At 36.9% G+C, this 17339-nt stretch overlaps 1 protein-coding gene across 31 annotated transcripts in view; it reads left to right on the forward strand.

The window, feature by feature from the left end:
• The window catches only part of LOC139975204 (dedicator of cytokinesis protein 11-like), a 152726-nt gene that overhangs the window by 70505 nt on the left and 64882 nt on the right, over positions 1-17339 (forward strand). For all 31 annotated transcript variants that reach the window (XM_071982927.1, XM_071982928.1, XM_071982929.1 and 28 more), the window contains 4 exons: positions 1114-1230; positions 9885-9974; positions 13555-13637; positions 16824-16980. In XM_071982927.1, the coding sequence (XP_071839028.1) occupies positions 1114-1230; positions 9885-9974; positions 13555-13637; positions 16824-16980 (447 nt within the window). The remainder of the gene's footprint in view (positions 1-1113; positions 1231-9884; positions 9975-13554; positions 13638-16823; positions 16981-17339) is intronic.

Below are 17339 nucleotides of genomic sequence, written 5' to 3' on the forward strand. Positions count from 1 at the left end.
ATCTGCTTGCTTTGTATGAAAAACACAACTTATTGTCTTTATGCTGTTGGTTGCTAGGGAACCACTCATTGTTTAGAGGAAAATATGACTAACTATATATATATATATATATTTTTATATATATATATATACTGTATATATATATATACTGTATATATATATATTCTGTGTATATATATATATATATATATATATATATATATACTGTATATATATACAGTATATATATATATATATATATATATATATATATATATATATATATATATATTTATATATATATAGCAAGGTGTTACTGTATCAGTTGTTGTACATATTGTAGCCATGGTACTGGCAACTCAAATAGCACTCCTTATAATAGCAACCCTGACTGTACTGTGTGTGTGGGTATGTGCAGGAGGCATTCAAAACTCCAAAACCTGACATCTCTGTTTAAAGCATCAAGAAACATAACTACCCGTCTAGCATCTTAGGGCATCTTGCTGTCACAGAATCACTTCATTGTGTTTCTCCTTTATACACAATGCATTTCCTTTTTGTTTCTCCTGTTTTTTAAGTCGCGTTCATGTCGCTTATAACCTAGTTTCTTGACAAAGCTTGAATTTGGAGTAGGCCAAATCAAAAGTGTTCTTCCTAGTGTTATTTCCTGGTTAAGTACATTGGATAAAGGAAAGGATAAAGGAAAGGATAATTTGATACATGATAAGGATCAGCACATTATAAGCTGGATTTGTTCATTACTAACATTGTTGACAAAGACATTTATAATCAAGAAAATAAGTGTCTTGGCCTGTTGAAATTCATTGTAACACCAATTCTACTATTGTTCAAGTTAGACTGATCAATAGTCATGTACATTATGTCTTCCTGAACGCTGGCTGTGGAGTGACTGACATTGGGCGATGAACCCCCATAGGCTACATAAATAATAATCCCTTCTTCAAAATGCATTGCTCAATTGGCTTCACTGTTTGCCCAGTTTTGTTGCCATGCTTGGCTGTCTTCATTACCATGGTTTCCGTCTTGTGGGTTGATGGACGAATTGATGACAACTTTCCACAATTCTGTAGTCTGCAATATCCCAACCTCCATTTTCTTTTCTATCTCTTTTAGGAGAAGTTAGCACTGATCGAGCCAGTGGATTATGAGAATAACCTCGTAGCAAAGAAGACGCAGCTAAATGCAGATCCCATGCGATTGATGCTGTTGTTTCCTCATGATGATGTTTCGGTAAGTACAGTGTGAACTTCTCTGTACCCCTTTGACTCCCCCCCCCCCTCCACCTTCCACCACCCTTCACAAACCACACCCTCTACCATCCCTCTATCTCTGTTCAATATCAGAGAAAGAGTTGTTGGCCTTTTCAAAATTGATGCTCTGGTTGAGAGATTAGTCTACTTGCTTGGAAAGTCAATCAACTCCTTGTAAGTCGAATCAAAATGGGGTTTGTCTTTCATCTTTTCGCTGATAGCTAAGTAGAAGAATATATCACGTTTTCAACAGAGATGAACGTCGAAAGTTTCCTCTTCTACCTTTACAATTCTTCTCTGGGAGAGCATGCACACAAACAAGGCCTTTACCCTATCAATTACTGGGCGGATACAGCAGGGTGCATGGAACATTATCGCAGTCGAGTCCCTGAACTCGTACAAAAACGTGTTGCCTTGGAGACATTATGTCTTAGCTTTAATGAACGCTGTGAATCGTGCAGCTCGCCTCGTAGTCTTCTGTTTCTTTCGTGTGCGGTACACGTCGTAAGGAACACGGTGGAGAGTTTGCATTTAATGGAAATTAGACTGGCTGTGTCCCGGAAGAAATTTGGCATAATAATGAAAATGGAACATGAGTCATCGCTCAGGATCATACGAGAGAGCGAATTTGAGGCAGGAGTCTCTTGGAGGTGTACAGACTTTCTTGGAGGATGAACGATAAAATTGAGAGGATTGTAGCCAGTGGGCAGCCAGAGGCTGGTTCATTAAAATTGTTTGGATAGAAAAGAAGGCTATTGTTGCGATTAGGTGAAAATACTATGCTGTTTTGGTCACGTGTCTAAAAATGACTCAGCTTATATACCAGGTGAAAGCATCTCAAAAAACAAAAAAAAGAGTCATCACATGTACCTCACGCTATGTGTCTTAATTTAAATCTGTCAGTTCATTAGTAATGACGATAATTAACTAAAGACAAAAGGAAACCTTTGTAAAGGTAAAATTGGTGTATTTCTGAGCTAGAAAATTTATGCTGATGATTGATATCGTGAGCAGCATGCATTGGGAGTAGATGGGCCATGACAATACTACAAACAGATCAAAGGGATTACGTCCGTCCGGAAAGATACATTTTGGGTCATAGAATTAAAAGTTATCATGCTCATGTATGAAAGAAGGCCTGCTCTTACAAAGTCATTTTTGTCCTACATACGTTGTAGTGTCACTCAAATTCCATCTGGTTTAGAAGTTTTCGTACAGTCCATAGCGTGGATGAAATCATCAAAAAACAAAAACAGTCATGGATAGAACATGGATTCTAGTATGAACACATGGTAATTGCATGAAGCATGAAAATGTCTTTTTAACAACATCATCTATGATAGGCACATTAGCATGTCATTATTGGAGTAACATAGGCTGTGGATCGAACATGGATTCTGGGATCAACACATGTATGGTCAATGGACAAGAGCATAGCAATTTCACCATAATGAAATAGTCAATGATAGACTACACATTTGGATGCTACTATGTAGCACTATAGAATCTGAGAAGGAAAACAAAAAAAAAAGTCTAAAAAATTCCAAGAAAGGCATGTTTGTATAGGATGACAGTACAGTCACATGGTCTGTGGGAACCAACTCAAACATGTTGCTACTTTGTGGCATACATCATAGTAATGAGTGAAGAATGGGTTGTACAATCAATTTAAGGAGGGTTATTTTAGGAGTGTTAATTCATGTGTTAATTTTAGGAGTTAATTTTAATTTTTTTAAATAATTTTAAAAAAAAATTAAAATAAAGTAAGTGTTAATTTTAGGAGTGTTAATTTATCAGTGTTAGCTGAGTGGTTAATGCCGTTGCCTTTCAATCATAAGGTCCCGAGTTTGAGTCACTCCAAGATTAATGTATGTCGTCCAGTTACAGAGTTGTTGACAATTCATAGTCATGGACGTTACATATGAATCTAAGAGACTGACTTCAGTCAGCTTGCGGCTTTGATATGCCAATGATGGCTTCTTCGCGAGTTCCTGCTTGCAGGAGGATCTAAAATACATACATACAAATTAACTCCAATTGCATTGGGAACATAAAATGTATGTGGAACTCCGGGTGTGATGTAGCGGAAGATGCGATATTATGCATAGCTCTCACACGTCAACCTACGATGAGTTAACCTAAACCTTGACTCAGAACAGCGATGAGTCGATTTCTTTTCTCTTCTAAGATAAAATGGTAGACCATCTTCTGTTTCCCTCAATTAGTTTCCCTTCTTCTTGGTTTTGTCCCTCATCAAGTTTTGGGATGATGAAAGTTTGCAGTATTTATTAGAACCAGATCATGCCTGTAAAAAATCCCCTTAAGCTAAGATTTTATGATAAATTTATTAGAACCCGAGGCAGGATGTAGAATAATGGATGAAAATCAAATCAGTCATTGGCATCACACTGCACTGCAGTATTAATTAGTCAAAGAATCCTGAAAGTCTAAAACAGCCTGTTTGGTTGAAATGAATGCATGTTGGGTAAGGGATGCACATATATATATATATATACAGTATGTTGAATTTGCAGGTATTATCATTAACTCAGTATTGCATGGACTTTCAAGGAAACCAACTTTAGCGAGGATCAGCCAATTATGACCTACAGCCTAAAGTAAAGGCCTGGTCACATATTTCATATTGGTGTTACCTAATACATTTCACTCATGTACAAAACAGTACCAACTGCAATGTTTACCCGAGAGATTTATACTGTGTTTTCTCATCTGCCATATGAGAATTTTGATCCAGTATTTTTTTTTTGTCAAGCCCTCTGTGTACATACATACTTCCACAGTTAACTAGGTTAAATACTTATTATGTACGTGTTACACTGCATAAACACATGACAAGTACAGTAAATTAAGGGAGTTTTCAAACATGTGTTTTTTCAAGGCCAGACTTACAAGTGACAAGGAAATTATCTCTTCCTTCTTGAAATCTTTAAATAAATATCCATTTATTGGAAACTGTAGCTGATCTGCTTTCAGTTATAAATGTCGCAAATTTTACCGTCTACGAGAGTCTTGCAAACTTTTCCTTTCATAACGTATCTAAATAGAACATATTATATGTAGCCGTCGTCAACACAGAGAATTGGAGCGGAAAATTGCTCACTGCAATTATGGACATTGTTTAGCATTCTTGTCAGTGAAATATAGAAAAAAGATGGGCTTTCAGTATCGAGTGGCTCATGATGCAACCGATGTATTATTGTTAGCCCTTCAACATGGACAGATGCAACAAAATAGCTAAGATGTAGCATGTTTTGGAATCTGCCATTTTGGAGACGGCACATTCTATCAACATTCTGTGACCAAGACTAAAAACTGCAACTGGTAGAAAAATCGCTGAACCTCCCGAATCAGCCGATCTACTCTACATTTATTTAAAATTCTCTTTGCAAGTAATTTATTTTCACTTTAACTTCTGATAAAATATTGAAAGCATCGATATAAATCCCATGATCTAACCATATGAGAAACTGCCACACAACTTTTGCAATTGATTTTCAATTACAACTACACCGAGGTTTTTTCCGTCCTATCTAATTACACAGTCAAGTTTGAGTTTGTTATCGTCACACGTCATAACACATGTATACACCCTTCTATACAGTCTTATCTTTCCTCCTTGTCGTTTTCATTAACTATACTGACGTCAAAGTGAAGATTTTGCTAGAAGTATTTTCTAGACCAGCAAGTCTCTTGAAATTGTAGCTCTCTGCCAAAGATTGGTATTCATTACGAAAAGAATGGTTCGACGTCATAGGAGACGAAAGAGAACCTCGTACCGGAAGAGCAAAATATTTAAGCGTAATGTGCAGTGCAGGAACATTACCATGCTACCATGCTTGGTGTGCTGTATATTGCATTCATATTAACACTATATGATGACAAAATTGCCTCTTTCCCGTACGAGTTTCTCGGTAACCGAGAAAATGCATCATTTCTTTGGGCAACGGGGAGAAGAGGAAGGATGCGTTGGGTGGGAGAGGCAGAGAAAGGTCAAGATGCACTTTACGAGTGTGTGAGTAAAATGGAAACAGACGAAACTGTATTTAATCAATGTCAGATCTCTAGATATGCAGGCTGTGAGCAGACCGCACCTGGTCTGATAAACAACAGTGCTAGAGGCAAAGGAAAAAATTGAAACTTGACCCATGTGCTAATTGGAATGCTAAATATCTGTTAAAGAATAAGTAAATAAAAAAAATCTAAAAAAAATGTGACAGCAGTGTATTAAACTTGATTGCCTTGGCATTAAAAGTGAACTTACAGCTTTGTCAGTGAAGGTGTTCTAATACTGTCACAGCTTATGAGAGGATAGGTAAATTTATTTTAATGGCAAAGGTTGTTATCAAATAATGTTCAAAAAGCATTTAATTAAGAGTATTTTTTTGTACAATTGCGAACTGTGGGGCACAACGAAGGATCTTGATCGCAAAATTGACACTTTTCAAAGTAGACTACTTCGAAATATTCTCAATATTAGATGGACCAATAATAATTGGTTATCAAATGATGAGCTCTACAACGAAACCAACCAAACACCTTGGTCATTGATAGTCGCACATAGAAGATTGAGATTTTTCGGTCATGTAGCAAGACTTCAAGAGGACGCTCCAGCAAAGGTTGCTTTAAGAGAAGCACTGAGACATACTGCTAAACCAGTTGGAAGGCCCGTGACTACATTACTTGGAAAAATAAAATCGCAATTCAAGGACATTAATATTAACAATTTCGAAGAAGCAATAAACCTTGCGCAAGATCGTGATACGTGGCGGAGGTTAATCACTGAGCATGTCGGATAGACGAGACTCAACTTACTACTTACTACTAAGGCATTTAATTTATATGAGCACTATGAACCTATTGTGATGCCTTCCGCAAATTTGTCCGGGACATCTTTCTTGCAAATTGATAGGAAAGTGTTACTGTGAAGTACACGAAAGTATGACATTAATACAATGTGACTTTTATAACGGTAAAATTCAGCCCCCTTAAGAACTTTCTCAGTTGCATACAAAATAGTAAAAACAATATGAAACTGAAAAATATGAAAATATGAAGCCTTGAAAGAGACATTTCTGTCTGGTAGTGTGAATTATCACAATTAAATATCAAAGCAGCTGTCACATACTGTATTATTGATTCCAAATTTTGGTCTTATTTTTTTCCCCCCCATTTTTTTTTCTTTTTCTTTTTTTGATCTGTTATAATATTAGCAGACATGAAATGTCTGTCATTATCAAGTTAAAAATCAATGAAAACGATATTTTTCTCAACCAAAAGGGAGGTCGGAGGGTATGTGGGGGTTAGTGAGAGACTGGAGGGCAAACTACTGGTAACAGGGAGAAAAGTTTGAACATTTCTCTTTCAACTATAGATATTAACAGAACAATAGGAATGCAAAGGAGAAACTACTAAGTACTAATAAATTTTAAAACAACATTTCAATTTAGTCTTCACAAAGGGGTATTTTTTCATGTCACAGTAGGGTTACAAGTTAGGGAGTTGAGGGCAAACTACCCGGTAAACGAGGAATTAATGAGGTAGTAACCTTAACGGAACATTAGTATAAATGCACATGGGAAGCTACGTACAAATTGAACATATTTCAAAATCTGTTTTCACAATGTATCATTGTTCCAGGTGTCTAAAACTAATGAAACAAAAAGTTCTTCAAGGTTCTTTGGCAAAGCGGTCAAAGGTGAGGGAGGACGTTCCACATAACTGGAAAGCCCGAACACGACGTATATCACAGTTTTTCTATCTAAAATATTAATTAGTCTCAATCCATAGACAAAAGAGATGCAAGGGATGCATTGCAGAGATTTAGAAATTCCCCTCTTTACTTTAGCGCAAGGATTAAATAAAAAAATCATTGTTATAAATTGTTAAATCTGTTTGTCATTTTATTTTTTCCTTTTGAGCCCCATTTTTGGTTTCGATGATAATCGTAACCTTTGCATTCATGATGTGTATGTATGTGTGTGTGAGTGCATTTGTGACGCCCAGCTTGTAAACAGGATATCTCAAGAAGGGAAGGTCGGACCAATTTCATATTTGGTACCACATTGAGTACAAGAAGCCTATTGTTTTTGGTGGAGGTTAAAGGTCATTTGCAGTTCACTTAGTAAAGTGTATTTCCTGGTTGTTCGTTCTTCTTTCTATGCTCTGATTTAAATGAAAAAGAGAAAAGAAGAAAGCATTCAAATACAGTCCTAGACAAAACTATAATCCAGGAAGAGGAATTTTCCATTCATTTCCCTTGTGATGTGAAATCAATCTGAAGTTTTCAAAAATGTTACATAATGATAAAAAGAAAAGAAAAAAGGAGACGAAGGCAGCAATAACACTATTATATCAGCAGTTCAGATATGGATGTTATTATGATTGACACAGATCATGTTGGATGTATGACTCAGATAAGTTCTAAATAGAACTGAGATGATTAAGACACTAAAGGCTACGCATTGCAAATTAGCTTAGAACCTTCGGTCTCGTTGACATTAAGATTAGCACTGTGCTATAACTTACACTTCACGTTCGTCAGTCCGTCTGTTCAAGTTTGACAGTTTTTAGCGCATTTTGGATTTTATAACAATTTCGAAAACCATGTCAGATGGGAAAAACCATGCATTTCTTCCATACTACAGTATGTGAAAATCCATCCTTTGGCAGGTCAGGGATTGTACCCATGACCTTCCAGATGCTCGGTTTCATTGCCTCTAATGCCAGGTGGCATTCCCCCCCCCCCGCCCAACTGTGCCCAATGACAAGTTACCTCACAGGTACCCATTTAACCCCTGGGTGGAGAGAGGCAATTGAGATAAAGCATCTTGCCCAAGGACACAACGTAGTGAACTAGGCAGGAGTCGAACCAGCAATCCTTGGATCACGAGTCAGACGCCTTAGCCAATCGTCCACCATACTCTCTGTAAAGTCTTTGTCCATTCCTACCCTACCAATACAGTAACAGCACGCCTGACTGTACTGTTTTACAGTATCCTCCCTGTGTGGTTTACACATGACATAAACAGTGCCAAACAATCCATTATAAATAGACGATGCCTGTTCTGTATAATTAACTTCCGCTCTCAATATTTGCGAGCTGGTTTTATTCGTAAGTCAAACTCTCTCCGATGAGAGCATCGATCATAAACTAATATAAACGAAGCAAAGCGGAGAAGTTACCGACTCTAGGTGCACTTAATGAAAAAGTCCCCTTATCGGTCAGAGCACTTGGAACAAATTCATAATTAAGTGTCATTAAGCTTTTTTGAAATAAAACAAAACAGAAATTAGTTTTTAGTGCAGTATGCCAGCAGTCTACTGGGCTTGGAAACTTAGTCGACGATTAATGCGGCCGTAACGAAGCATGTCAATACTCTCCATCTAGAGATCACTCTCTCGATTTTAAATCCTCCAAAAGTGTTTTCCCAACGATATAACGCGGTATTTTAACAAAAGTCTTTTGACTTGGGTCAAGTATTTGGGACAAGTGTTGACCATATATCATTTTACAAAAAGTTAATGCATTTTTGTGAAAGTCAGCTTGCAATTGAATTTATGGCTGAAAATCTATCACATGTTGATTAAAGGACATTGGGAGAGTGTGTCATCGTCGCGGTGATAAAATTACGAGAGGTTGATTCAGAGCTCTGTCTAAGATGTCAAAAACAGACTGTGACTCAGCGCTGACATAATTATTTAACTCCTTCTCGGTTGGTTTACCACGGCAACAAGAATAATATGCAAGTTACACAGCAATAAACTTGATGTATCAATATTAAAGTGAGCTGCTCATGTATGAATTTCGGTGTAACTGTCAATTCTGTTGATTTTCAGAACACAACAACTGGTTTGCGACTGTTCATATTTTTATTACTTTGATAAAGCCGCCGCCCGCTTGGCAAAGGGCGGTTGAGATTGACAAATGTTTTGAGATGGTACAAAAACAAAAACAAAACATAACAAGGTCACTCGGTTATTGGGAAAGTCAATCATGATTTTTTTGCATGATGAATTAAAAGGTAAATAAATGGGGAGGGGGGGGGATGAAACTAAGGAATATCACCCATCTCATGTTACTTTTTAATTCATCCCTCCTCTGCATAAACAGTTTGTATGCATCGTCCAACCTATCCACATGAATGGTTCTATGAATCTTCAATAAAATGTACAAATTTTGTAAACCGATGGGGGTTATGTTCTTAGTTTAATGTTTTCCCTCCATCAAACAACAGGTTGTCCAATGCGCCCATCTATGTCCTTTCCTACCCTCTCCCTGTGCAACCCCCCCCCCCTTTTACCTTTCTTGCTGTCAGCCAATATTTTGTGGCAATGTGACAAATGTGGTTCAAAGGTGTGAATATATTCATGAACTTTTATACAAACTGTTCAATGTGTATGTATTACTTATGGTGGGTCAATCATCATGAGGCTATGTTTGACTTCAATAATTTCATTTATGTTCTTTCACAATTTGTGACATAGAAGTCAAATTGGACTTTTTCTGTTTATAGCAATATTTGTTACTCAAAAATGTTACTCATGTTCAGAATTTTTTTTTGGTAAAGCACAAATATGAGAACCAACTTTTTTTGTCTTTTCTCATTTCTGTAGGCTTCAACGATACCTAGACAACTCCGAACAGTGCGAACGACAGTGCCGGAGGGGGCCCTCAAAGAAGCAGAGTATCTCTTGGTTAAAGAGGTAAGTTAGGGCCGGGGAAATACATGAAAGTTTGGTCGGGGCTTGTACTAAAAAAACCAGCATTTTTAATATCTTTAGGATTTTGTATGCTGTAATCTCATTGTAAAGAAACTCCTTGTGGAAATTGTTTATTTTCTGTGTTTGAAATGCAGAATCATTTGGCTTTGTAGTAAATACTGCTTTAAAGCATTTTAATATATGCGTCAGACATTTGTTTGAGAACAAACTTACTTACCTAAAGTAAGGAACTTGAATATTTCCAAGTGTCTGTAGTTGTTGTTGTTGGAAATTTATAGCAATGTTTATCATGGTACAAAAAGTACAAAAGTACCTCTCCAACAAGTAGTAAAACGTGTAAAAGCGTCTACTGTATAACTTGAAAATCGTTGAAACTGTTACCTGCTGATGTTTTTGACAAAATATTTCCACAAACTATTCAAATTTATGTTAACAGTGTCCATGCATATATGTGAGGGAAACTTATTCAGTGTATCGATGTATACTAGCTAGGATGGAGAATCATAACATTGTTTTATGTTATTGACAGACACAATTGTAATCAAATTTCCTATGAGTCCATCTGCATCGGCTACTATAACTCTAACATCTGTTGTGACCAAGAGGTTTCTGGACACATGCTGTTACAGTTTACGACCCTCATTCTGACAAAGTACAGTCTTAACCCTCTTCTGCGCTTTACTGAAGTAGATGATTAATGCCCCCCCCCCCCGTCAAAACTAGCGCCCAAATCCCTCAGAGAATGGTCGACAACCGTTTGAGAACTCTACTCGGAAAGGTTTGATCGAAACGAGAATCTTCACGCAAGGATGTTGAGCGGCTCGGTTGTAACGAGGCTAAAGCAAAAAAGAGATAATTGATATACTCTGTCTTTCGCTAGCTGTTTGCAACATATTCCTGATTAGTAATGAACCCTAGAGGCATCTGGGGAGGAAGGGATTAATTGTAAACCTGTTATCACACCCAGGCCACCTTTGTGTTGGATCCTTCCGTTAATGTAATGTGCATGGAGCTTCCACACATAACACGAAGCCAGTCTGACGAGAACTTTAAACTGCAGTAACTAGACGTATCATGTGGAAATGGGAGTAGCAAAGATGGAAATAAAGATTAGATCAGAGAAGATGATTGGGGGGGGGGGGGGTTGATGATAATATTATATGCTGCTCTGTGGAGGGGGGGGGTGGTAGACTTGAAATTTAAATCTTGACAGCAGGAATCAAAAGTGGAATTTTCATTGGTAATGAGTACAGCTATGACTACTAGGCTCTAATCATAAGCAAGGTTGCCCCCAGTATTCATTATGTGAGGTTTCGGCCTCTGTTTTTTTTCCCGCTACCACCTTGCGAAAAAACTACCAACATCGCTGCCGCCTCACTGTTTCAGAGTAGGAATAAACAATGCAATGATTGCGATATTCCAACTTTTTGAACCCATGCCATCATCTGACATGAAAAAATTGGCTGTGAACAACTAAATTATAGCAACCAATAAATGTTTTCTGCCTATTTAAAATAGCATTTTTATTCTAATTTATTGTTAGGATGATTGACATTAGGATGTTTAACAAAATTTCCTGGGTGACCATGGCCCCAGATTCTCCCCACCCCCTCCCCCCCAGGTATGATCACACCCTGATATAGCCACACACTGAGAAACAGCTTTCACAATGGTACCTCTTCTCTAGAGCCAATCCACCAGTCATTGTTTGTCATGCAGAAAAGAATGAACAAACAGTTAGTGTTGCAATTTCAAAGAGCATTTAAAAACACAAATAAATACCAAGAATTAGCCCTACTTATAATATCCGGTTCGGTGGCCAAGTGGTCTAAGGCGTCTGAATGAGATCTGATATGCAATTGCATGCGTAGGTTAATCCCGCCCGAACTACCTTCTTGCACTTGTTTGCACACAGTAACTTACACAGTAAGTGTATTGTATGATTGTAAAGCTATGTCAACAACAACAAAAAACTGAATGGAGGATCCAGTTATGAAGTTCATCCAAGCATCTGACACAGATTCCTTTGGCTGTTTTGCAAGGAATCAAGTAACACAAAAATTCAAGTTTTCATAATCATATAGCCACAAACTGAGAAACTGCTTTCACATGTAAATATTCACAATTGCACCAAAATATCTAGTACTTCTTGTCTAGAGCCAATCCACCAGTCATTGTTTGTCATGCAGAAAAGAATGAACAAACAGTTAGTGTTGCAATTTCAAAGAGCATTCAAAAACACAAATAAATACCAAGAATTAGCCCTACTTATAAATATCCGGTTCGGTGGCCGAGTGGTCTATGGCGTCTGACTTGAGATATGATATGCAATGCATTCGTGGGTTCGAATCCCGCCGAACTACCATTTTGCACTTGTTTGCACACAGTAACTTACACAGTAACTGTATTGTATGATTGTAAAGCTGTGTCAAAAAACAAAAACTGAATGGAGGATCCAGTTATGAAGTTCATCCAAGCATCTGACACAGATTCCTTTGGCTGTTTTGCAAGGAATCAAGTAACACAAAAATTCAAGTTTTCATAATCATATAGCCACATACTGAGAAACTGCTTTCACATGTAAATATTCACAATTGCACCAAAATATCTAGTACTTCTTGTCTAGAGCCAATCCACCAGTCATTGTTTGTCATGCAAAAAAGAATTAACAAACATGTAGTGTTTCAATTTCAAAGAGCGTTCAAATACACAAATAAATAATAGGAATAGCCTTAATTAATGTCTCGGTTCGGTGGCCGAGTGATTAAGGCGTCTGATTTGAGATCTGATTTGCACACAGTAATACCGCCTCTCGCAAGAGAAATCCCTGGGGGAAACCCTAATGAGAACAGTTATCTATCATAGAATTCCAAGATAGCCCAAGTACAAATCCATGAATATCCATGTTTTTACTGACTTGGAATTGTTCTGAAATTTTGTTCCTACATTCTTAATAATCAACAGCTTTATAACAAAATAAAAGGTCCTTCATTTCAGATGAATATTGTATTTTGAGAAAATAAAATGGAAAAAGAATATCTGCAATTTTTTGCTCATTTTGTTATGTCCGTGTACTATTACATAAATTTCTTAAAGAAGTTTATAAGGAATTCTCAAAAGGCAACTGCTTTGACCCAGGTTTTAAGCCTGCTAGAAGAAAGTTGCTTAAATTGCAAGGAAATTAAACGAGAAAGAACAATATCAGTAAGATGTAAATACTGTCTAAATCAGTGATAAAACTAGAGTCAATTTTTGGGTGAGATGACAATGTTTAATAGGGGACTCTTGTCATGTTCACTTAGGAGTACATCATTATCTAAGTAAGATTCATGCGATTAGTGATGTTGTATTTTGTATTTATTTTTTTTTAATGACATTTGACCATCAAGAAGATAGCCATTGTAAATGTAGAAGCTTCTTCGATAGGTTTGTTTGTGTTGAAAGAATTATCTATCTTTTTATCAGAGTACCATCATATTTATGTATGTGTTCTCACTATCTGATTGTCTAGCTACTGATAATCATTCCAAACTGGTCACTCTCTTTTCTTTTTTTCTTACAGTGTATCAACCACTACAACTCTGAATGGAAGGTTATTAATAATAAGTATGAAGAATATTCCAGAGATTTCCACCAACTACCCTGGTAAGGATCTTCTGATAGTGATAGGGGGTTATAAAAAGAAGGGAGGGGGGGAGGGGGAGGGACAGAGGGATTATGCAAATTCATGGATTAAAGGGACTAAATGGAAGTGGAAATGCAATATTTGGAGTTTGGGGATTTGGAGAAGGGATGAATGAGGTGGGCTTCAAAGTTGGGGTAGACGAAAGATTTAGGGAATAGGATGGTTTTAATTACATCCCCTGGTATGAATGCTCTTCTACTGTATGAATTTTTAGAATTCACTGTGGGAAGAGCGAGAAATAAGGAAGTGTAAAGGGTTTGGGATAGGGGATAAGAAAAAGTAGGGAAAGGATTGTTTAAAGGGGGGAGGGTGTATGCATGGTTAATTAACCTCTAAACCTCTAAACCAGTAGTAGTATGGTATAGAAAAAGATGCTGAGGGTAACCATTTACTCTGGGCTATTTCACCTTTATAAAATGTTATATAGGAGAAAGAGCTACCCATTCCCATGTGCGATGCTGTAGTCCCACGCTATAAAACAACATTAGCAAGACTAAGAGGACATAATCAGAGAAATAGATATGATAAGCTGTGGCAGAATAAGCTGTACAAAGTAGGACTAAGAGTTATTACAAAGCTGCCATTAATATGTACCCACATGACCATGGGAACTAAATAAATGTCTAGACAAAACCTATGTTCTATTTTGATAATAAAAATAAAAAAAATTTGATCAGAAAAGATTTAAAAGAGAGAAAGTAGATATAGCCAAAAATTGTTCAATAGATGCATAACCTGAAGCTTTTGAAGTATTCTCTATTATCTAGTAGATTTGGCCTTAAAATGTTATAGCAGCACTGCACTTAACCCTTATGTATGGGAAAGTTAAAAGCAATTAAAGTGTTTACACTGATTTACATGATAGAAGTGCTATGTGTTTTGCATATGTGCAACCACTCTGGACTCGTATATAGACTACGATCGATCTAATGCAATATTATGGTACAGTGTAATAACACCTTCCTGGTTGAAACACTGTGAAAGTAAAATCTCTTTTAAGCCAATGATTTCCTGTTCTGGTTCTCCCTAGAGATAGTATCTTTTGAGGGTTTAAGTTTATTTCCTGTTAAGTATTGGATGGATTAAAAAACTGTACGGAAGGAACCGGTGTTAAAAGTATGCACACGGCCACCACCTCCAAAATGTCAATTTTGTTCGCGATTTCTCAGTAAATATCATGGCATGGTTACAAAGGAGTGTGTTGCCTACATAGTAACGGAAAGCAATTCATATAAAGGAAAGGTCTTCATGCTACAGTATGTCTGCTACCATCAAATGTTGTTATTCCAAGAAAACATAACAACCCTTCAAATTTATCCCTCAATGACCAAAAAGATAGCAAAGGAAAAAACAACAACAACAGCAAGAACAACAACAAATGTTCGATGGTACTTAATCCTAGCTCGTTACAGGCAACTCCAAAATCTTTCAAATATTTAAACAGTGTGAACCAAAATTAACAAGTTTTGAATATTGAAAGGAAATTGAAATTCAACTTTTAAGCACCTTGTGGAAGACAGGAAAGGCTGCAGTAGCTGTGGACCCCCCCCCCCCACGCAGTAAGCCTGAATCAACTTTTTTTTTAAATGAGAGATTATCTCAACAGACCCCCCCCCCTCCCCCTCTCCGAAGACATCTAAAAGAATTAAACTTCGAAAAAAAACTGCTAAAAAAATATCTTTTTAGTTCAGGAGGAACGGGTGGGAGATGGGGAGGGGGTTAGTTGTAAGACTTGTTTGTAATAGGAACTGTTGTAAGGAGTAGAGTAAGTTATGAGAAATTTTGTTGCATTTGCTTTAGACGTAGTCCGCGAAGCAATATTGTTCTAAACCAATCAAGTTTAATTTAATACCTTAATTATTATTTCAATAGATGATGATTTGGTAAAAAATTATAAACACAATTTAGTTGCAAAAGTCACTGTTTTATATAGTATATATATGTGTAAAACAACAATGTAGGACGGTCGTGAGCCTGGATAGAACAACACAGAGAGACCTTCAACTCTCTTTAGAAGATATAATTGGTTCATTGCTCGTAAGGCATATGTGAACAGGAAATACTTATTCAGTTTAAGTTTCCTTTCTTGTGATATAACATCAAGACTATCAGTTTCCCTTTGTTTATTTTGCATTTGTGGAATTCAAGGAAAGGAAAACGAAAGGGAATAAGTATAAAAAGACATTGAATTTAAAAAAAAAAAATTTTTTACTTGTGTCTACATAACAAACTAGTACACTCTCATTGATATACTGGCTTGATTTGACCAAAGGCAATTTGAAATCTATGCAAGTTTGCTAAAATTATGGTGGTACATGTGCGTGTATGTGTGTGCCTGCGCATTTGTGTATCTTACGCTTTGGCTTGTAAACATGATAACCAATAAATTATAGGACTGTTTTAAATTCCTGCATGATGTGTGGGTCCACCGTAGTTAGGTCATATTGGTCAAAATTGGTAAAAAATTTAATTTAAATACACAAACTTAGTCAGAACAATGGTCAAATAGTCTGATATCGGTATAAAATGTTACCTTAGACATCCTCATACAACAGACATGACTAGGAATCACCAACAGTTTCTGATTGACAGTGCTAGTTGATTCATGCACCTAGGTAACAGTTAGTTCATGAAGACCAGACTACATTAATTTATTTAAATATTACAGAAAAATCTATCAGATATTTGGTGTACCTGTTTATTGATAACTTGTACAAAATTTTGAAAGATTATAATGTGCAGTAGAACTTACAACAGTACATACAACAATATTTTTTGGTTGGTTTTTAGTTGTTAGACTAAAAGATTTGATGTCGAGTCTGAGCTGAGCATGGGCAAACCACCTGTACAATAAATGAGATTTCCACATAAAACAACACAATGTCCATTATTCACTTAAGAAATTGTACTTGAAGCTCTCCTACGGTAAAAAACGAGGAAGAGACCACTAACATTTACTTTGATGCAATTTATCCTCCACGTATAGCGTATTGTGATGACGTTGAAGCGTCGGACGGTTCCGACGTTATCAAAGGTTTCCAGCACTGCGAACCTGTCATGAGACCTGGTAGGCCAAACAAGACATGTTACAATCAGAACTGATGATACATCTCAATTTTCTCTTTTGCCTTTTTTTTTTAATGCAGTTATTCGAGGACGGTCAAACTCCCGGAACAGAGGTACGAAGTGGATGAGGCGGAGGATGACCGGTTAGAGGACTCTATGTTATCTCCATCCATCTTCAAGAGAGGGTACCTCCTCAAAACACCGTTCGGAAACAGCACGGAACGGAGACTACTAGCAGTAAGATGATCCACTTTTTCAATCCTATTCACAGATGTGACGAGAGCATAGTTATCAATCAATCAATCGATGTAAACCGTATAACCCAGGGTTTCCCTAACTTTATCCCCCAAAGAACCCCCTGTGGATGTCAGAGTTGTCCACGAACCCCCAACTTTTGGAGACACAATCTGAGTCATTATTTTACTATAATATGCATATTAATGCTTCGTAAAGATCAAGTTCATAGTGTATTATTGTATTGTCATGCGTACACCAACTTCACTAAAGTCATGTGGCCTGTGTCTGTTTCAAAATTCAGCTATTTATCACATTCACGGTACGGTACTACTATGGCAACATCTGCATATCGAACGCGA

Source organism: Apostichopus japonicus, chromosome 10 (assembly GCF_037975245.1).
Source record: "Apostichopus japonicus isolate 1M-3 chromosome 10, ASM3797524v1, whole genome shotgun sequence".
Classification (NCBI taxonomy): domain Eukaryota; kingdom Metazoa; phylum Echinodermata; class Holothuroidea; order Aspidochirotida; family Stichopodidae; genus Apostichopus; species Apostichopus japonicus.